Source organism: Pseudochaenichthys georgianus, chromosome 10, assembly GCF_902827115.2.
Source record: "Pseudochaenichthys georgianus chromosome 10, fPseGeo1.2, whole genome shotgun sequence".
Taxonomy (NCBI): Eukaryota; Metazoa; Chordata; class Actinopteri; order Perciformes; family Channichthyidae; genus Pseudochaenichthys; species Pseudochaenichthys georgianus.
The window spans coordinates 8,193,115-8,216,295 of record NC_047512.1 but is presented as its reverse complement, the minus strand read 5'-3'; the positions used below and the strand labels follow the sequence as shown (position 1 = coordinate 8,216,295).

The following is a 23,181-nucleotide window of genomic DNA, read 5'->3' as shown; positions in this document are numbered from 1 at the left end:
CATTTGCAGTGTATAACTGATCGGACATAATAATGATCTCCTGAAGTGCACTGGTACAACAGTGTCGTGTTTTTGTTCAACTGCAGTTGCGTCCCTGTGTTGATGTGAGTCATTTGAAGAAGTATCCCATAATCCCCCCCTCCCTCAGGTGAGCTGCTGGGAGCCTAGCAGGTGTCGCTGCCTCTTTAGCTCGATTATCAGAGGCCAAACAGCGCAAAGCGGTGCTCATTACCATTGATTCGGTCTCACCAGGAGTCACACTCAGTGTGTGTGTGTGTGTGTGTGTGTGTGTGTGTGTGTGTGTGTGTGTGTGTGTGTGTGTGTGTGTGTGTGTGTGTGTGTGTGTGTGTGTGTGTGTGTGTGTGTGTGTGTGTGTGTGTGTGTGTGTGTGTGTGTGTGTGTGTGTGTGTGTGTGTGTGTGTGACCTGTTAATTCTCACTATGAGGGTCTCGTGATCCAGTGTTCTCATCAAGCACTCAACGTCCTGCTATGCACGTGATGATATTCCTGGAGTTTGACTTAACTTCGTGAGGGAAATGTGGATGTTCATCACTGAGTGCAGGCATTCTGTTCCCGGTGTTACAGTATTTGGCCCGGTATCTGCGGTGTGTGTTCTTTGTCTCTCCCTGCTCTGCGTGTTGTGTCCTCCCCGCGGAGCTGCGCCCTGGGGCTCTGCGCGGCTGGGGAGGGGGGGGCGGCCCCTGTTGAATTATGGATGGAGGTGAAGAGGGGATGAGGGCTGGCCTCGAGGGGACAACATACCCCCCCCCATCACCAACACTTCCGACTCCCCCACCCTCCCCCATCCTCTCTGCCCAAACAGTCCCCATCCACGCGTGGCGTGAGGTTTTGATGAGGGTGACTGCAGATGTGTCTCCCTCTCTTTCTGTCTCCCTGCTTCGCCGTGCTTCCTCCTCCCTTGTTAGACTTTCGTCCTTATCTCTCTCTCTCGTCCTGTCCCTTCACCATTTCTGCTGGGAACGTCAGAATGATAGAGGTCCGTTCAGCCGAAACCGGTCTGCAGATGTAGAGAAAAGGAGACAAAGACATACAGTATCTTGATTTTCTTCCTCTGTGAATTACCAGCAGTATACGGTCGGGTTGAAAGTGCTTCTGTTGGCCATCATTATTTCATCTCTCAAAACCCTTAGAAATGCACCATGAGAATCAATTAATAGATATTCAGCATCGTTCTTCTGTATTAATACTTCAGTTTATACTCAAATTATAATATTTTTGTCAATTTAACTTAACATCAGAAGAGCTGTGAAAGACATAAGCTCCATTTTGGACGTGGCGAATGTGTTGAAGTCACAAAATAATGCATGGACAGCGTTGTTGTGTGTACAGAGAAGACTGTTTACTCTGGGTTTTATTTGCACTCGGCACTCCACTTGTGAGCCGTTTTCAGACATTGGAGAAACAGCTGCTCCACATTGTTCCAGCTGTATGGCATTTCTTCTTAGGGCAGAAGTCCCAGATATTTTTTGCCAATTAACTCAAAATTATTTGGATTTGTCAAACATCAAGACGTTACACAGATTAAATGGCTGCATGTGAGTTGAAGTCTCGAAAAAAACCACAAAGCTGCTAGAGACACATCTCACACAAATATCAACTCATCACATCTAGAAAATCTGCTTTTCATCATGAGTTTAAAACCAACTAGAATGGTACTTGAAGAGCCAGACCCCCGCCAAGGCCAATGCTGCATTCAAATGCTCCTTCGATGGTCCCTTTCCCTGGGAAGTGAAGATGTTCATTGGACTTGATATGTTCATGAACAAAGAAAATGTGTTGCATTTTAATTTCAAAGAGCGTGTGAATAATGTTTAAATGTTGATAGCTGTTTTTGTGTTTTTAGGTTATTCTGACACCACATCATTACAGAGAAAATATCCTTTCTTGCCATGTGAATGAAAGTGAAACATAATGCATGTATCCGTCCCTGTCATTTGGATCCGCTCCCACAATGTATGTTTATTTCCGTTGGAGCTAGTGATGCCATCCCGACGAGGACAATAACACAGAGAAACAGGCATTATGTAAGCATGTGTGACCAATAATGTGGAAACCAGAATGCATTTGACTTTTTTCATAATTTCTCCCTCATATTTGGATCATGTAAGGAATATTTTTTGTGAAGCTTTGATCCATTATGTCCCTGCCTTTTGGTTGTTGAAATGTGTATTGTCTTTAAATTGAACCTAAACCCATTGTGTGATAACAGAACATAAAGTCACACGCTACTGGTTTTCTGTTCCTTTTATGGACTATATGGAGGCGTTGGTACGGTCGCACTTTAATTTCTTCTTTTTGAGCGACAATAACTCTGATAACAGGGGACCTCTAAAGCTCAGCAGACCGCTCCTCTTTTCGCCACCCAGCTGCCTTCTCTTTTGAAATGTCATTTTGAACATCGGTTTCCTGCATCTGTATGTGCCGGCGTCTCAATGATGTGCGTTGGACAATTGTGCAAAAGTGGTTATTGTTTCTCGTTGCAGGAGCAATGGGGGAAGTGTTTATCCCCCAGAGAGAGAGAGAGAGAGAGAGAGAGAGAGAGAGAATTAAAGTTTTATGACTGATGAATATTTCATGTTCTGTGCAGTGATTCCCATATCATTCTGGTGTGTGTACACTTTAGTGCGCAGGCCAAAGAAATGTATGTGCATTTCTCTGGGTGTTTTTAACCCTTTCTTAACTGTTTTGGGACACTACTGTATGCACTGTGTTGCCAGTAGTTGTACATTCCTACATCATTCCACTTCTCCATATGTCCTAGAAGACTTTTTTTTTTTCCTTGAGCAACTACAGCTTGAAAGATGGGGGTCAAAATCCACACTGTCTTAGAATAATTCGTAAGTACAACCAAGGCTAAAATGATTCTTCAGCAATCTAAGTTTTAAAGTGGTTATGTTCGTCCTGGTAGTCAAGGGGAAGTTTGTTGTTGTTGTTTTGAAGTCAACAAACCAACGTGGAATCACAAGTACAGGGGGGTATACTACGAAGCAGGATTTTCGCTTAGCGGGCTAACTTCAGGGAAAACTTGGGCTTTCCGGTCCTACGACGCTGGTTCTCTTTTTAGCGGGCTAGATCTCCATGGTAACTTATGCTGTGCGGCTAACCTGCCCCGGAGCAGGTTAGGTTGCAGGCTAAGAGCTCAACTCAGTGAAAGCACCGCCTGCTGACCAATCAGAGCTCAGTGTGCGGAGTTTAAAGCGATCAAGTTATATTACAGGAGAAAGGAAATACAGAAAAACTGCCGTTGCAGGAAAGACGGCCGGTAAAAATCACCGACTGTGTGAACGTGAACATGAACATAGAATATCACCTCCCATCTTCAGAGCAATCTGACTATTATAACATTAGCGTTAAGAAAGCTTACTTAAATATCGGCCACAACATAAGTAACCGGATCAGAGTACATTAAGTACAGTCCGCGGCCTATCACTTCATAATGTATCATATATCTCCTTATCTGAGTCAGCTGAGCCGTATCTGGCCGTGCAACACTCACAGTGTCACATACTGGATGCAGAAGTATTATTTTAAGCAACACATTAAGTTGACGAAACACTCGAGACAAATGTAATTAAAGTCAGATCGTGTTTTAGACGGGGCAGTGATATCATAAACCTGTTAATGTACGCATTCAAACACTTGTTCTGTTACCAGCTGTATTCACCTTGCAGGTGCAGCTATGTGGCTTTTATCCTGGATAAAGTGTTTAAGTCATGGATGTTTAAAGTTTAACTTCTTCATATGTCTAATATTATAGTTGACTTTTCATTCAGGAAGTATGACGCTGCGCTGTCAGTACGCTTGTTTGTGATTGGTCGAATGATCCAGATACCACCCCTTTCATGTGAACGCGCACCTAACTAGATAGGACACGGCTGGCTTGAGCGATCCACTTGATAACCCGCGTCGTAGTACCGTTTAGCGAGAGCGCGTATGTTTTGGATTAGGCCAACCGGCTAACTCAAACATATCCAGGTTATGTTGAACCAGCTTCGTAGTACAGGCATCTGTTGATTGACATATATACACATATACATACACATACATACACTGATATACATATATGCACACATACATATACACATAAGATTAGTCGATGGACAGAAAAATAATCTGCTGTGGAGTTTTTATTTCTAGATGTTTTGTAAGAGGATTACTGAGCCTTCTTCTCAACTCGGTTCACAATGTAAGACCTAGGGATGCAGAAGTTAATTGATCAAAGGTTGCTACGATTCACTAGGCGGCACCTTAAATATGAGTCTTTTAAACATATGATTATATATATTAAGAACACACTTAATTGACTTAATTTGCACTGAAATGTAATGCCTTCCTCGTCAAATATTGAATCGTAAAAACCAAGCATTTGTAAGCTCTTTATTTTTTTGAATCCACAGAATATTTTCTTATAGATTTGCTCAAACCTTTGTATCATCATCAGGGTAATAAGTCGCCAGAAAACATCCCAACACTGAACCAATAAAAACTCTCTGTCAATGTCCATACCGGCATGCGAGTATTGTACTAACGCTGATACAATATGAACCTCTAAAATCCTTGTTGTCACGCACACCCCTGCCTCCGTGAAGCGCTTTGTGACAATCCCGTTAGTCGTCGGCTTGACAAACGGTTAACTCGAGTTGACTTAATCAGTTTGCCGATGATCTAATACCCCTCCCCGGTGACCCAGTAAGTGTAGCTCATGATGGGTTTTACATAGAGATATGAGTCAATGAAGACAGACATTTGTTCGCCAAGTAGTGAAGCCTCTCCTCCATTATCGATTATACTCACAGATCAATATGTCAGCCTGGGGTTCATCTCTCCTCTCGCCATCAACAGAAGCTTACAGCGAGGGGGCAATAATCGATTTGAATAGTATTTTTAGCTTAGCTTATCGATTGCCACACGTACTGTAAGTCCAAGTAAACACTGGTTTGTACACTCGTCACAGACAGAAGGAAAATCAATATTACCTATCTGGCTCTGTTGATCTACTCAGCTTTTCACATCCCATAATCTGTTTGCTTTAAACTTGTGTGTATGTTATGAGGTTACAGGGACCGTTCAGTAACTGTAAGCCAGAGATTATCCTCGATAGAGAGAGAAACCAAATCCCTGCTCAGTCTCGTTAACCGCTTGGGACTGGATCACTTGTCTTAAAATGTAAAAATGTGGAGCAGAAGTGTTCAAGACAGAGTCCACTGGGAAAACATGCGCTTCAAACAATACAACACATTAGCTTCTGCCAGTGATCCCAAATGTCTGCTTATATGTGCTCTTCATTTAGCATGATGTGATGTGACATGACAATACATCATGATAACGTAAAAGAAAGATAGCACGACAACGAGACGCTGTGTTATGAAAACATCCCTCCAACATGACACTTTCTGGATGTATTATTTAAAACCTGGCATTGTAAGTGTCCTGCTGTGTCTTGATATTTTACAAAAATGAAACATAGAAAAAAAAAATTGGAAATATTTCATGAATAGTGATGTAGTCATATATTATCATTATACTGTGTATGGATGTTAGATAGAAGATATAGGAATAAAATGTTGTGCATGTCGTATCAATTTTAATATCTTGACAAAGTTTCAGGATGTCTGTAGTTAAAACAAAATGTCATTATATTTTTCACTTGACTCTGACGTCAACAGGATTCAAATATGTTTCCACCATCCTTTGTGGAGCTGCCCTTTTGCCTGATTAAGACCAACTGGGGTCGAGACATTACCTTTTTTTTAGTCCTTAAAGTCTTTGGCGCTTTAATTGAGAGTGCAGATACTTGACATTATTCTTTAAGTACTCCTGAAGTCAAATGCCAATAATAGCCCCACATCTAAAGTTTGTTCTCCAGGGCTTCACAATATAACTCCCTCGGGTTCAAATTAGGAAATACAACACACTACTTTAAGTTCTCCTGTTTAATATTCATACAAAAAACAAAAACAATAATTATAACTTTATAGCAAGCACATTTTACAACAAAGTGCTTTGACAGAAAAAGCTAAAGTAAGGTACTGAGAGGGCAACATGACAACACAAAGGCAAACAGTAACGCAAAAGCAAGACAACGTTATTATATATATATAACATATGAAAAGTAGAAGCAATACAAACTGATAAAAGTGTTTAATTAATGTATTTCTCACAAAATAAAACTAGACCTAATTTGATTAGGTGTGTAAACCGGTGAATACAATAAAGTGACAGGTCCAATCAAATCATATATATATATCCTTTATTTAACCAGGTAAAAAACTCATTGCGATTAAAATCTCTTTTCCAAGAGTGACCTGGCCAAGAAGGGCAGCATGTACAAAGTTACAACATATAAATGAGGCGCATTTGTTAAAAATAAGTCGATAAGAGACGATTTATCTTGGTGTTTAAGATTAGGACGAGTTGGGCTATTGATAAATTGCGTAAGATTAAAAGAGTCACAGGTTGATTTAAAACTATCGGAGACAGAGGACAACCAGTCCCAATTAAAGTCTCCAGCCATTAAAATCTCATTAAATTCCAAGCAAGATAACTGATGCCTCAATGCTTGCTGATTTTGAAATCAAATCAAATGTGTTTTCAAAGGATAGGTTATAATTGCTGAAATAATGCACATCCATAGACACTTACAAATGTCCTTATCGCTGCATTATAGTGTGTGAAGGAACACAATCACTATTTCACAATACATTGATACACATATTAAGAAAAGTGTTATTTAATGTATGCGATAGCTCCTCCTAAGCGACAAGAAACAGGAAATAAAGCATGTTATTGAAAGGAAAGAAAGCATTAGTGGTGTGTGTTTTCCAAAGGTCCACATACATGTATAGGAATTGGACCGACCTCACCACCTTCAAATCTGGCTTTTAATGTGTGGTTGTTTTTGTATTATTTGACTTTAACTTTAACTATATATATTTATTTGTTGTTCTTTTCTTTTCACTATATCTGTAAAGCGTCTTTGAGCGCTAACAAAATAAATCTATTATTATTATTATTAAATGTGAGTAGACAGAGGTTGCCCCTAAACCTCAGAGAGAATTTAACCCTTCACCTGGTAGTGCCTTGCTCTATCCATGAAGCTCCGCCCGGCTCCTGAAAGGATCTTGTGATTGTGTGACGAATTTTTTGCGAGATGCAGCCATTATGAATCATACACAATGTCTACTTTCTCTCCCCCTTCTCATTTCCATCCTTTTCTCGTCTGCACTGCGGAGAGCTTCGTTTTGCTGCATAATCGCCCACTGAGCATCTCCCGACTTTCTTTGCTGTTTTTTTCCTCCACTTTTTAATTTGTCTGTACTCCACCAGCATGCGGCTGAATCATCAACCAGCTGGACAGGTTGTATGCACACCGCTGACAAGTCTTGAGTGCTCTGGATTTGACTAGTCCAAATTGGGATAATAACACTCAGAAAATACACCTTTCCCTGCAAAAATGATTGATGGCACCAAATTAGACGCCTACCTTTCAAAGGATTGAAGTTCTTTAATCTGTGGCTGACAAAATGATCACTCCTCGAGACACAGTAGATGTCTATATTTTGCAGATATTGGATGATGAACCTTAAGTGATGACCTCCAGAAGAACTCCTTTTGTGATTGCTGCGACATAGACAGTGTTTAGTGACAGTCTTCCACACTCTTTTGAAGGTGTTGTTATTAAAACAGTTTCAGCCTCTTACTCTCTAAAAGCTTCTGGAAAAGTGTAGCGAGAGAACTTACCAGTTACTCTAAATTAAATTAAGGTTCAATACACTGTGGCAAAAACAAAAAGTGGCAAACTAAGCTACAGCAACATGGCAAAAGTTTTTTTAACCACGTCAAAGTATTTTCTTTTAATTAAACAAACTTTATTCCAAGTAAATGTCATTTATTTATATTTAAAAAAAACTACGCTTTATAGTCGTTTTATTTCTGATTGCAATAGAAAGCTGTGTTGTTATTGATATTCAGAAATGCTAAAGTATAACTCATTACTTCCTCAGTAAAACATATACAGTAAGCTACTGATTCAGACAACCGTGGAACCGTGCTTCTGAGGTAACCTAGGTGACCACTAACATACTTCAAGAAAAAGGGGCTTCATTCAGCATGAAATTCTCGAGTTGCTTTGTCACAGGAACCATACAGTATGTTTTGCTCTTTCCTATCTCTCTAACAGACCTCTCACAAGTGGCTTGAAGCGTTTTTGGTTTGAAGATTTGATGCATGTAATATGAAATGAAGTGCCTTGCTTGAGAACTCGTGGTCAAGTGGCATGGCTGTTATAATAACCGTCAATACATATCTACAATCCTATTTTGCTATTTAATCCTTAATTGTGAAGGTTATATGGGTTTGAACACAACATCTTAAATTGATATCCTTAAGAAATGATACTGAATGGTCTGTTTCCTCCGAAGCATTGAAGAGGTGATGGTGTGGTTCACATCTCTGCGTGTTAACATGTATTTATTTTTTCTTCATGCATGTGGGTGTACATATTGTTTACGTAGCCGCTTCTGTACTCCCACGGCGCATCATTACTGTATATGCTGTGTGTGTGTGTGTGTGTGTGTGTGTGTGTGTGTGTGTGTGTGTGTGTGTGTGTGTGTGTGTGTGTGTGTGTGTGTGTGTGTGTGTGTGTGTGTGTGTGTGTGTGTGTGTGTGTGTGTGTGTGTGTGTGTGTGTGTGTGTGTGTGTGTGTGTGTGTGTGTGTGTGTGTGTGTGTGTGTGTGTGTGTGTCAGAATGGACAACACAGATTCAGCCGGCTCACAACATGTAGCTCCTCTGCTCTCTGGTGCATCTTGGATGTCAACTTATACACAGATATGAAACCTTCACAAGCGCATACAGATTCACACTTATGCACAAACACACACTCAGAACCACAGATACAAGTACACACACACACACACACCCGTCCCACACATGTACACACAACCCCTTAATGCATCTACAGTACATACAACACAGATAAAACCATGTACGCACCTTTGCAACAGAGCATGCGTGATGTATTGTGAACATACATAATGGAAGATAAAGGTACGGCCATGTTTCTACACAAACTGAACAAGTCGAACGTAGAATGAAGTAAAAAAACGTACGACTGGAATCTGTCCATTTAATATTGACAACACAAGAGGTGATGTGGTCAGTGTTGCTCTCATGTCCTTTTGAAGGACACAGTTTGATGGTTCTGGTGGTAAAAAAAGGACCAATTCACTTGATGTCTTCGGAGACTCAAGTATTTCACTGAATATGGTGTCAAATAATTATATGGCTGTCCGGGAAACAATTTGTTGGGCTCTGCATGAACTCTGTAGTTTATTAAGTCAGTGCCACATACTATACATCGTCCTGCTGTCGTGCATTTAGTTAATTCGCAGCTGAAAATAGTCCACAACAAACGCCCTTTCTTGTATGGGCAACACACAAACTACAGCACTCAGATAAAAGAAGGTTACATAGCCTTTTCTTTTTTTACATGAAACATATGTGACCTGATTTAAAAAGATGAACTGTACAGTATGCCATCAGTAAGAGTGAATGTGCCAAAGTATTTACAGATGGCCAAACACATTGTTGGTTTAAGACATTCGATGGGATTTGAATAGCGACAATAAGGTTTGGCATATTCTGTGTTTATCTTAATCACACACACACACACACACACACACACACACACACACACACACACACACACACACACACACACACACACACACACACCATGTATACATCACTTCAGGGGACATTACATTGACTTACATGCATTTCCTGGAGATTTATTCTAACCTTAACCATAACCAACACATCCCTAACCCTTACCCTTACCCTAACCTAACCCTTACCCTTAACCTAAACCTAACCAAGTCTTTACCCTAACATTAATGATTCCCCTCATGGGGACCTCCAATTTGTCCCCATAAGGGAGGCGAGTCCCCACACGTGACTATGTAAACATATTTAGGTCCCCACAAGTGTAGTAATGCTAGTCCACACACACACACACACACACGCATCTGGACGTAGTGTGATTGTTGGTTAGATGTGTGCACATTATTCCATAAGGAAGGGATGAATTTCATGAATATTCAATATACCGTATATACATATTACTCTGCATATGTGTTTTTGAGTAGGTGCAGTTGCGTGTGAGCGTGTGTGTGTGTGTGTGTGTGTGTGTGTGTGTGTGTGTGTGTGTGTGTGTGTGTGTGTGTGTGTGTGTGTGTGTGTGTGTGTGTGTGTGTGTGTGTGTGTGTGTGTGTGTGTGTGTGTGTGTGTGTGTGGTGTGTGTGTGTGTGTGTGTGTGTGTGTGTGTGTGTGCGTGTGTGTGTGTGTGTGTGCGTGTGTCTGTACATCAGCCAGCGGCCCTGCTTTCTTCTCCTCGCCCTGCTCTCGTTTTCGGAGCAGAAGAGCCGCTCTCGCCGTTTCTCTGGCTGACGTTGCTGGCAGGCGTCCTGGGCAACGACGGGGGGAAACAATCCCAACAAAGTGGCATGAATTAATGTGACTAATTAACACCGCGTTAATTATTTGTAAATTGCTTGTTTGGGTACACGTTACTTGAGAGGCATATGCTGCTTGTCGTGTTCGCCCAAACAAGTGCCAGCTAATCTGTATCTCTGGAGTGCCCCACGTCTGAACACGGGCCAATCAGCACGGTGCAGGAAAAACAAAACACGAAGAAGAAGGGGGAGAGGGGGAGAGGAAGGGTTTGAGGTGAAGAGGAGGGGAAAACAAATCGCCAACACATTTATTTCATCTCTTCGTCTGGACTCCATGCAAGTTTCCATCGTTGTGCAGTTCTTTGTCTGAAGTTGTTTTGGCTGCTGCGCTGTTGGTGAGTGTGTGTCTGCCTGCCGATTGAAAGATCAATGATTGAGTCTTCATTATGGGGGGAACATGGGGCCACATTTTGTTTGGCAGTGTGGTGAATTATCATGTTTAATTGTGTCCTCAATGTCACTGTGGAGTTCCAGGTTTGTCCCCTCCTCTGTTGTGATGACTTATTTTCTCTAGTTTCCATTTTCTTTTTCCGTGTACTTTTTAGTTTTTTTAATGAAAACCGCACCTTTACCCACTGACACAACTACTACCACGGTAATGATTAGTTGATTAGTCACTTAGTTGGTCAACAGAAAAACCTTTCAGCAGCTATTAACCATGTCGGCCATGTATCAAGTAAAAGTCCAAATCCTCAGCAAAGCTTTTCCGTAGTTTCTTGGATTCTTCATTGAATATCTTTGGTATCCTTGAAAATCTTTGGACTTTTGGCGGCACGATACCTGCCTGCAACTAAATATATTTCCATTATACAATAATCTGAAGAGCAGTGGAGTCAAACCCATAGTTAAACAATGTAATATAATTTTAAGCTCAGAGAAACAAAGATGTGTATGCTCTCATTCCTGTTAGTCAATCAATCAGTCAATCAAACTTTATTTATACAGCACCAACGTTAACACAACTTACTTCTCAAACCAAACACAGTGAACAGAGATAAACAACATATAACACTATGAGGAATAGAACACTTAATACCATCTGAAGTCAATAAACACAGGACTGAATAAAATAGGAAAGGTGGCTCTTGAGTTGCCTCTTCACTCTCACGGTGAATCGTCCTTTAAAAAGGGCCCTGTAGTAGGAGACAAGCTGAAGTGTTCGCCTTCAATGTAAATACTAAGTGAGGGAGCCTTGAAAATATTTGAAGAGAAACACCAGAAGACTACTGTGCCTGAAACGATCCGAAAGTTGCCAGCATGGCTGCCATTACATGCTTATCTCTCACCCCGCCGCCCCCGCCGCACGCAGGCTGACTTTTATTAGGACAGTTTTGGTTGAGAACACGCAACCAAAACTCCTGCATGGCTTGGTGAGGCGAACAAGAAGCAGATCTGCGTAACACCTGAGCACCCCCCCCCTCTCCTCCTGTCTCACCCCCCTTCCTGCTGCTGTCTCCCCCCCCCCCTCCTGTCTCACCCTCTCCTGCTGTCTCTCGCCCCTATTACCCCTCAGTGAGTCTTCGCTCCCTCATTGACAAGCCCTTATTTTTTTATCTTCCCTCCTAGTTTCTTCTCTCTCTTTCATCCCTCGCTCAATTTTTTTTCTCCTATCCCAATCCCTCTACAACCCACCACACACACACACACACACCTCCCCCTCTACCCTCCCTTCCTCCCCCTCGTCTCCTCAGAGCTCCTCCGCATTAGCAGTCAGCTCCACTCCTAGACGTACTTTGTTTTTCAACCGTGGTGGAGGCTGAGCGAGTGAGGGAGCGAGATACAGAAGAGAGAGAGAGAGAGAGGGAGAGGGGGTGAGTAAGAGGGGGAGAGAGAGCATCATTTACACAGCCATCCACCCTGCAGCACCCCCCCCCTCCCTCCCTCCCTCCTCTTCCCCTCAGCCACTGCTCACGATGCCAAACATTTTATGTGTTATTTAGTCATGCCTGACTTTATCGAATTTGAAAAACATGCCAGTCACGGGTACACCCTCCCCCCCCCCTTGTCTCCCCACTTTCCCCACAACCTCACCCAAACGCCAACATCATCCTCGTTCTCTCTCTCTCTCTCTCCCGATTGAGTCTCAGGTCTGACCTCAAGAGCCTCTCGAGCCACTGTCTTTGGGGACATTTCACTTCTAAATGAAGTTTTATTCTCAGGCTTCACTTCCCCCCCGTCCATCCTCCTCACACACACATACATACACACACACACACACCTCTTCCCGACCACCCACCCTGGGGGAAGGAAGGAAGGAAGGAAGGAAGGAAGGAAGGAAGGAAGGAAGGAAGGAAGGAAGGAAGGAAGGAAGGAAGGAAGGAGAGAGAGAGAGAGAGAGAGAGAGAGAGAGAGAGAGAGAGAATTTCTGCTTAAAATCAGAGGCCATGTGCTGCTGGATAATACTGCTGTCCCGATGTGTTTCTCCAGCAGTGTTCTAATGATGGAGATTTGACGGGCAGCAAAATGTGGAACGAGAAGCTGAAGGAAATCCCAGCATGCTCGCCTTCATAATCCCAAAGTCAGGATTTAGATTTGTTTTGTCGTTGCTCTTGTTTCACACTCAGCGGGTAGACCGGGTCGCCAACATTGAATTGGATTACAGGGTTGATTCAAAGTTCAACCAACTATGCAAAAGAAACTCAAACAAACCACAGCCCAACAGGTTTGTCATGATAACTATTTTCTGTAGGACAATATTGTCCCAGAAATGTTTTGACCATTTTCTGCCACTTATAAAATGATAAACGAAGATTATTGTGTACATTTTGGGATCATGTTGGTTCAAATGATACCTAAGAAATGATTAGGTACACATACATGTAAACACAAAGGCAATATAAAGTCTGGCAAAAATGATTGATTTCAAATCCATATATCGGACGATAAGTCAAAATGCAATTGTCGGGACTGGCCTATTGTAAAATGAGCTTAAATACTTTTTAATTGACAACCCTGAGTACTTGAATTAACTGAATTTAGTTATATACAAATGGCCCGGAGAATCCAATGATAAGGATCGGTGTCTTCTTTTTCAAGAGGTTTGGTCAAAAGTTAATGTGTAGTATTAGCACCATTTGAAGTGTCAGAATGATGATCCATTGAGTATCTCTGCTTACTCTGTAACACACTCTCAATCTCAGCACGTGGTGTTAAACTGGCGTATCAGTGCTGTATTATTAATTTACTGAAGCTCGGTACAATCTTCCCATACACCCCTGGTAACTGCAAACTGCTCCCGTGGGGACAACTTCCCCTGGTTGGCGTTCACTGATTCTGGAAGTGATGAGACCTTGCATAAAATATCAAAACGCGGCCCCCTCATTCCTTTGAATGAAGCCGGTATACGGTGACGCAACGGGGGGCCAATGCTGGAGCAACGAAAAAAAGATCAACCATCTCCATTAAAAAAAAAAAAGGCTTAAATATCTGGTGACTTTTTAACTTTGTTACAAACCTCACCATAGTTGTGACAGAAAATAAAACAATGGCTGTAACACTAGTTGACACTAACATCTCGTCACATTGCATAATAAACATGGCTTTTTCATATCCGTTGAATCACATTCTTTTGTTTCACTGGTACCTCCTCACGAATGCAAGCCCTTCGGTTACTTGATTATCTACTCAAACTGTGTGACCAGTGAAGCTCATGGTATACAAGCATTATCAGTATTATGTATCAGTCAAATCCAATTAAAACATTTCTAAAAGTAAAGATGGGATCTTAGGACACTAAAAGTTTGCAGCTAGTGGTGCAAATATCATCACCAGTTCAGATCCCCCCCCCCCCCCTAAGTGAATGAGAGTCTCTTTGCCCTTCAGTAACTGTCGGCCATGCCCTTGAGCAAGTGGAGTTGTTGGAGTGGAACTGCTGTTTGGATGAAGCCTGAGGTTGCATTGCGGCTCAAAGGCATGTACGTGTGCAGCAGGGCGGTGTGGAAAGCAGTATCTGTGTTCAGCAGGAACCCTATAGCTTGACAAATAAAAGCTCTTATGGTAGCAATGTGCTGCTGAGGGGCGGTGTGCAGACGCTCTGTTCTGCACGGCTGTTCAACAAGTAACAAACCGGAAACCCAGCCCTGCATCTCTTGTCCCGAGTGAAGGCTTTTTGACGCAGCTTCTCTCTTAGAGCGGGGCAGCATCCCTGATCTACATATTAAGTTGTGCATAGAAGACGATGTCGCTCTATATTCACAGTCAATCCTGTGCTTTAACATCTCATTTTCCACTTTCGACTTATTGTTTCCAAGCTCTGAAATAAAGCTCTGCCTACACTGCCAAATACCCGTCTTAACTAGTCATGTAATGAAGTATTGACTATAAGACTTTTGCTTCGTGCAGTATACAATCTGTGTATTATCAGTAAGTCTGATGATAGAAAAAAAGCATAATTGTTCAATAATTTTCCGTCATGTTTTCTGGAAACATTACATAACGTTCGGTGTGATTATTGGGTTGTTCCTGACGTGTTTTATGACAGCAATCTATTTGAATTGATTCTGTTCTGTCAGACAAAAATAGATATATCAAATGATAAATGGAAATACAAATCTATGGAATAACTGAAAAGTAATCATGAATTAGTTTTCTTTAAGAGAAAAGTGACAAATTCTTCTTTAATTAGTTCTTTCCTAAAGGGACAATATTGTTTGGGACGTTTGAAATGGAGATTTGGATTTGGATGATTCATGGTTTCATTTCACCCTCCTGTTGTCTTCGGGTCAAATCTGACCGATGTACTACTTTCATCAATCATAACTTCTTTGTTTTACATTTGATTGCATTTAGGCTTCATGATATCCTTCACAGGAGACATTTGAACATATACAATTTCTGATCACCACTTGCATTGCATTGTGGATGATTTAGTCAACTTTGTAACACCATGGTGTTCCCGGTCAAACATGACCGCCATAAAGAAAAGGAATTAGTAACCATCCGGATCAGATAAAACACACACACACACACACACACACACACACACACACACACACACACAGAACAATTTGACACATTTCCCGCTCTTATGTGCCCATCCCCCCACATGAATCACACCTGGCACACGCAATTCAGTGTCTATTCTTTGTATATTTACTGCAGTTTTTCATGTGTACCTGTACTCTGATACAATGTGTACAGTTTGAAAGGGTGTTAAATTAAATTTGGTGATGATTAATATTTGTTGTGTTAATGTGATAGCAGTTAAAAGAGGACCGGTTACATTTGACCGCGAACACCAAAGTAGGGGGGGGGGGGCGAAGACAATAGGAGGGTTAAAACAATCTAAAACCTATGAAGTTGTTCTTTGTCATTAGCATGCAACTCTGATGAATGAAGCAGCCCTTATATATAAAGAAATGAGACTTCCTGCACTCCGATCTGGTGGAAAGATGACATGTGACCTCAGGATAAGCTGAAGTTTGGGTGTAAATCTGTTGCTAACACATTTTATTTGTTGATGCTGTGCAAATTTGTTTTAAACCCACATGAACTATAGGCGAGATCTACCGTTAATATTTTCATAATCGTAAGTCAGAAGCTTATTTAAGAACATAATTTCATACAACAAAATACTATCCGAGTATTGAGGAGTCTTTGTTTTGCATGCCATAACAGCGCATCCATACTGAAATGTGAAATGTAAGCCTCTCTCTGGCTCTGTATCTTCCATTCTTCTCCTTGAAGCAGAGAGCAGAGAGAAACCAGACGAAGCCCGAGGGCTGTGACACTCTGAAGACACTCTCTCCCTCCCCGACTCCTCCTCCAGTTTTCATCATGCAGCTTGTTCGTTGTCTCTTCAGGCTTCTGCGAAAAGTTTGCTCTGCAGAAGTTGTCCGTCTTAATAATTCAGTTTAATACCAAACTTAGTCATGGAATCATATCATTCTCAACAATATGAGAAAATACTTTCCTGCGTGCGCTCCTATGAGGAATATTCAAAAGTGAGCGGTGTGTTGTATGAAGTGTCATGACTTGTTAGACGTGGATTTAGAGGCGAAGATTCATGATGCTGGAAAGTGTTGGAAAGAGTGGAATTTACTCTGAGAGAAATAAGACTCAATCTAAGGATAAAGGATTTGGATATTTCTTGAGGGCTGCTCAGCTAATCGATTCCTTTCAGGCAATCCAATAGTTTCTGTCGATCAATAAAGCGCCTGTTGCATTCATACATTGACCACCATCAGCAGAGCGTTTACAGCTCGATAGCATCGTCTTAGCCGCGATATCAATCAGCTTCCTCCCCCCCAAAAACATGTGTGTGGGTTAATTGTGATGCACTTCTTGTTAAGTTATTTTATAATGCTGTTAATGAGGCTGAAAAAGGGAATACTATTAATGAAATGCACTGAAAAACTGACATTGGCAGTATTACAAGCAGACAGCTGTAATGAGCACAGAGGTTAACGTCAAATCAATACACGGCGCACTCTACGGTCTCTCCTCGGTTCCCAGAATGATTTTTATGAAAGAAAATGTGTCGGATTGGACGAGCGGAACATCTTTGCTCTCAAATATTTCATCTATTCCATTCATTTTAGTCTAGATGGAAATAGGGGTCCATGCGCACCCCTCGGAATTTTTTTATGCCACCTGATTTTTCTTAATCCTTAAAGTGTCTACTTTCAGAATCTGCCCGGTGCCAAGCTGAAATAATGTCCGAAAGGCTCCATTTTTAACCCTTTATTGCACCTAACCCAAAACCGAAACATTAACATTTTAATATTTGAACATCTGATCAGTTTCTGCCTCCAAGGAGCTTTTGACAGCCAATCAAATGTGTATCCTGATGAATGAATCTACAGCAGGTGTCCTTATCAAGCTGATTCTTATGATTATCTTAACACATAAACAAACCTTTAATATCATTTAATGTCGTTTTTTGTTGTAATTTGTAAGTCATATCTAATCTCTCTATATGCTATCTATGCTATTATTGTTTCATAAATATTGTAACATAGCTTTTGCAACATTAAACTGAACTGCTACTATTATAAGTCGTAACACTTGTACAGGTATTAGTGTGTAATAATAGTAGCTCAATTATTTGATTAGACAGTTCCTGATGTATACGGTTTATACATATTTTATGCTTTGTGTAATTCGTATTTGTAAAGTGTGGCTAGCATTGTTTAATTGAAATAAGAGGTTTTGTAGGAAAACATGTCTAAAAATGGTTAGAAGAGTAATGTAGAAGTAGGCCTAGCATTAGCGTTAGCGTTATATGTCACACATGTATTGTGCTATACACATTTACTACAGTATATATTGTAAACACATTGACCATACATATTGTTGTTATCTACCATGGTATCTTCTTCATCAACTCCTATGTAGTTAAGCAACTGTTTCGCAATCCAATTTCCCCCGGGATAAATGAAGTGTTTCAGATTTGTTTTCTCACCCTGCCTTCTCCTTTGTCTCCTCGCAGCGATCGGCCGGACGCTGATCCCCCGTTATTTCAGCACGGTGTTCGAGGGGGGGGTGACGGAGCTGCACTACATCCTCAAACACTCCAAGGAGTCCTTCCACAACTCCTGCATCACGCTGGACTGCGACCAGTGCACCATGGTCACGCAGCACGGGAAGCCAATGTTTACAAAGGTAACACCTGACCCCGAGCGTCTCCACCATGAATAGTTGATCAGAGGCGATGATAATGGAGCAGCCGAGGTGTTTAACTGGTTAAAGATCAAATGTATTTACACCCTTTGATTGTTTTTTCTCTCCATGTCCTTTTGTCCCAGTGTTTTAAAGTCATAGCGGGTGGCCTCAGCGACACATATGGAGACATATATTGTATACTGCATCTATTTAATATTGAAATCATATTTCGGTTCACTTTGAAGAACTCTGAGTGAATAATTTGTCCGATATTTACTTACTTGTAGTACCTGGATATAAAATCTTAATGTTAATACAATTATATTAGCATGACATTTTAATTAAAGGTGGGGTAGGTAAGTTTCAGAAACCGGCTCGAGATACACTTTTTGTTATATTCCATGGAATGCTCTTAACATCCCGATAGCAATGAATATCTGAAGTGCTTTGACAAAATCACCGGGCCGGCTAAACGGATTGGATGGCCTACCTGCCTGTCAGCCTCCCATCGGGGCACAAACTTATCTCGTGCCCTCATTGGTCATGTGCGCGTTCGTGTGTGTTGGAGGAGGGGCTCTGTAAGGAAGTGGCAGATTTTCTCCGGTTGTGTATTTTCAAATTCTAGTGATCTCGAGCCGGTTTCTCAAACTTACCTACCCCACTTTTAAACTACCAAAATTACTCATTATGCAGAAAAACCATCTCATAATATTACAATATAACTATTTCTGTGATATTAATTAGTGATGCATTCATGTGTTCATCACTTTTATGAGAACAATGTAACTACTTGTTAACTGTACTGCTGGGATTCTTAACCTACACTTTCTATATTCTAAATATTTGTTGAATTAAATTCTGTATTTGTAATCCTGATCTGGAGAAATGTGAGTTTAACTGGACCCCAAAGATTGAAGGACATTAGGTGATATTTATAAAAAATATTTATTTATTCTGAACGGTGAGTCTTCATCGATAATCTACACTTTACATGTTGAATATTATGCCTTGTTGGACAAGTACAAAACATTTTCAAGTCTGTCTTGAAACGATAATAAGGTGTGAACATTATTTACATTTTGAAGGCGTTTTACAAACACAATCTCATTCGTTTTTATCCCCCTTGATTCGTTTTGGTGCAATATCTTGAAGGGGGTGTCAAGTATGCCCTTTGCCCTCGTTTATTTGTGACACTAGCTGGGATTTTCCCTCCGGTTCCGTCTGGCCGTAAAGAGATCCCTTTTTAATGAGCTTCAACTTCAAGTGATGGGGGACTACATCCACAGTCACTTAAGGAAGGAAGGGATCTCCTTAGAGCCCGCATGGACAGGAAGATCATTACAGCCTACAGGCAGCTGCATATTAATTAGGAGAGACTTGAGAAAGTGTGAACCCATCCTTTACAATTACATTACTAAAAAAGAACCTTTCATATTGACTTTGCACTACGTTCTAGCTGGAAAACATCATCTGAAATAATAATTACTCAATATTTATGCACCAGAGTCGAGAACTATATGGCCCTATTATGCTTTTTTGGAGTTTTATAGTTTTTTGAGCAAGTAAGTTAATGGTCTAAAAGGCTAAGATCCCTGTGTTCCCTCCCCTTGTAACGCCTCCATTTGACTTCTTTGTTTACTACCATGACATAGTGACATCACTTTGTAACACACGCTCTTCTATTGGCTAGCGCTCCAGCACATTGCACATGGCGGGAAATCACTAAGTGTAGGTAGACCAATCACAACAGAGCCGACCAGCTAACCAATCAGAGCAGACTGGGCTCTGGTTTCAGACAGAGGGTGAAAATAATTCACTTCAAGACACTGGTACTTGCGTACCATGCTGCGAATGGATCTGGCCCTTCCTACATCCAGGACATGGTTAAACCGTACACCCCAGCGCGTGCACTTCGCTCTGCATCAGCCAAATGACTCGCTGCACCCTCGCTGCGAGGGGGACCCAAGTTCCCATCAGCAAAAACACGTGGGTTTGCTATCCTGGCTCCAAGATGGTGGAATGAGCTCCCCATTGACATCAGGACAGCAGAAAGCTTACACACCTTCCGGCGCAGACTGAAAACTCATCTCTTTCGACTCCACTTCGAGCGATAGAATTACTAACAAAGAACTGCTAACAGAGCACTTATATACTAATAAAGGACTGGCTTACCTGAAGCCAGTTGAGTAGCACTTGAAATGATTGGCTCTTTGAAACCTGATGTTCTTATATGATTCTGTTTTCTTCAAGGTTGTGTCTTCCTGGTCGAATGTACTTATTGTAAGTCGCTTTGGATAAAAGCGTCAGCTAAATGCAATGTAATGTAATGTAAAAGAGGTGCTGCAGCACAGGCAGTATGAGAACAATAAAGAGCTTTTTGAACATTAAAGCACAAAAATAGAGACACAAAATCAAAATGTGAACTTGAAATTGAGCATTATACCCTTGTTATGAAGGGAAATGTCACACAAACCCATTCCCCTCTTTACTTACCAGCGCTTGGCCTTCTCCCAGACCCCAACACTCCAGTGGCATTTCTCATGTTAGAGACATATTCTGAAGCCTCAGGTTCTACAAAGGTAAAGCTGGGGGGACATGAATGAGATCTTTATACAGTGTAGTGTGCTGTATAAGTGAAGCACAGACAGGAGCTGGGGTAGCACAGGTGAGATAATCCACACCTGACACCGAGGTCTTCCTGAAGCTCTAAAGCTGAGCTCATCTGCTTTTGTCTTTTGGGAGAGTTTCCCCCTGCGAGTGAATATCTGCTTCAGTGTGATCCGATGGCTCGCTGACGCCGTTCTTCTTCTGCTGACGCTCTAAATGAATCTGAAGCCAGATATCTGACGGACGAGCTAAAGGGATCCCCTGAACCCTGAGCTGCAGCACCACTCTGGATTGCTCTGACATTAAACAGCTCTATGCCCTCGTGTGTGTGTGTGTGTGTGTGTGTGTGTGTGTGTGTGTGTGTGTGTGTGTGTGTGTGTGTGTGTGTGTGTGTGTGTGTGTGTGTGTGTGTGTGTGTGTGTGTGTGTGTGTGTGTGTGTGTGTGTGTGTGGTGTGTGTGTGTGTGTGTGTGTGTGTGTGTGTGTGTTGTGTGTGTGTGTGTGTGTGTGTGTGTGTGTGTGTGTGTGTGTGTGTGAGAAATTATCTTTGTAGCTGACCTGCCAGGGGCTTTGTGAGACTTCAAAGTGAATTTCAAAAACATCGCTGCAAAAAAAATCTCCATTTTAGCAAGTCATTTAATCTGTTTTTATCTTAGTTTCTGGAAATGAATTACAGTTTTTACTACAATACAAACAAACTTGACTAATTATTTCTTGGCATCGTTTGTAATTGTATTTGACACTAAAGCGTTGATTCGCCTATTTTGGTCTTGTGTCTTTTTGAGGAAGAGAAACGCAATTTGGATGTACAGTAATTGAGCTGTTTAAAAAATTGATTTTACGTTTTTTTTTACACTTGAGTCGAATAATGTGAGACTTTTGAGGCGGTATTGATATTTCTTTAAGGCGTTAAACAGGTTTGACAATGACAGATATTGTTTCCTTTCACATAGATATAATATAAAGAAACATTTATATTTTATGCATTTGTTATACTTAATTCAATACGCTCATGATATATCTGTAATAAGCTCAAATGGGTCATAGTGTAAATCGGCTTGGAACAGATTATCCAACGATTTTGCTTTACACTTACCCTTGTCCAGCGCTTAACAAAGAATGCATTTAAACATCCAAATGTAGTTCATTAGTGTGCTGCTCGACACTTATTTCGCATCAAAAGTCAAATCTTAGCATATTTTCTGATGAGACTGTACTGTATGTCTGTGTGTATGTTGGATGCATGACTGCCCACATGTGTCTTTCATAGGGGGTTTCATAAGGTCTTCTCCCTTTTTCTTTACATTTTGAGTGGAGATTATTCTGTCTGTGTGTGTGTGTGTGTGTGTGTGTGTGTGTGTGTGTGTGTGTGTGTGTGTGTGTGTGTGTGTGTGGTGTGTGTGTGTGTGGTGTGTGTGTGTGTGTGTGTGTGTGTGTGTGTGTGTGTGTGTGTGTGTGTGTGTGTGTGGTGTGTGTGTGTGTGTGTGTGTGTGTGTGTGTGTGTGTGTGTGTGTGTGTGTGTGTGTGTGTGTGTGTGTGTGTGTGTGTGTGTGTGTGTGAAATTATCTTTGTAGCTGACCGGCCAGGGGCTTTGTGAGACTTCAAAGTGAATTTCAAAAACATCGCTGCAAAAAGTCATTTAATCTGTTTTTATCTTATTTTCTGAAAATGAATTACATTTTTTCTACAAAACAAATAACCTTGACTAATTAATTATTGGTGTGTGTGTGTGTGTGTGTGTGTGTGTGTGTGTGTGTGTGTGTGTGTGTGTGTGTGTGTGTGTGTGTGTGTGTGTGTGTGTGTGTGTGTGTGTGTGTGTGTGTGTGTGTGTGTGTGTGTGTGTGTGTGTGTGTGTGTGTGTGTGTGTGTGTGTGGGCTCTTTGTCTTATCATATCAGTAAATGGTAATGAAACATCCCCAATAACACACTCAGGAAATGTCTTTTTCTCCGTATCAGTTGTTTGCGTGTTGTAAACAAAGCTCCAACGGACAAAAAAACACACACAAAAAACCTAATATATTTTCCGAGTGTCCGATATTAACCGTACAGAACAGAAACAGAGCGGCCCGGGCCCCGGTCAACAAAAAGCTAAATTTGATGCTCGAAGCGCTGCTCTCTTTTCATCTTCACCTAAATTGGATGAGAAGAATTAATTCATTAGAAAAAAAGAAAAAAGAATTCCAATAACGGAGCGTGTTCTCCCTGAGCTCCCAGCAGCAGCAGAGCAGCTCTGGAGGCCGAATCTCAATCAGCTCTGCCTCGCTTTCCTCCACCGCCCTCCTCCTCTCTCTCATCCCCCTGCCCGACTCGCTCGCTCATTCTCCCTTCACTCTCTCTAGTCCCCCCCCCCTTCTTCTCAACCCCCCTACACCCTTAATACACACACTGACGCACACACACTTGCATCCTTCATCCCTAGAGAAATCATCCCCAGCTCCC

The 23,181-nt window shown here is 41.5% G+C and overlaps 1 protein-coding gene across 5 annotated transcripts in view; it reads left to right on the top strand.

Moving 5' to 3' along the window:
* Positions 1-23,181, top strand: part of ldb2a (LIM domain binding 2a) — a 105,597-nt gene that overhangs the window by 40,451 nt on the left and 41,965 nt on the right. For all 5 annotated transcript variants that reach the window (XM_034092794.1, XM_034092793.1, XM_034092792.1 and 2 more), the window contains exon 3: positions 17,963-18,135. In XM_034092794.1, coding sequence (XP_033948685.1) covers positions 17,963-18,135 — 173 coding nt within the window. The remainder of the gene's footprint in view (positions 1-17,962; positions 18,136-23,181) is intronic.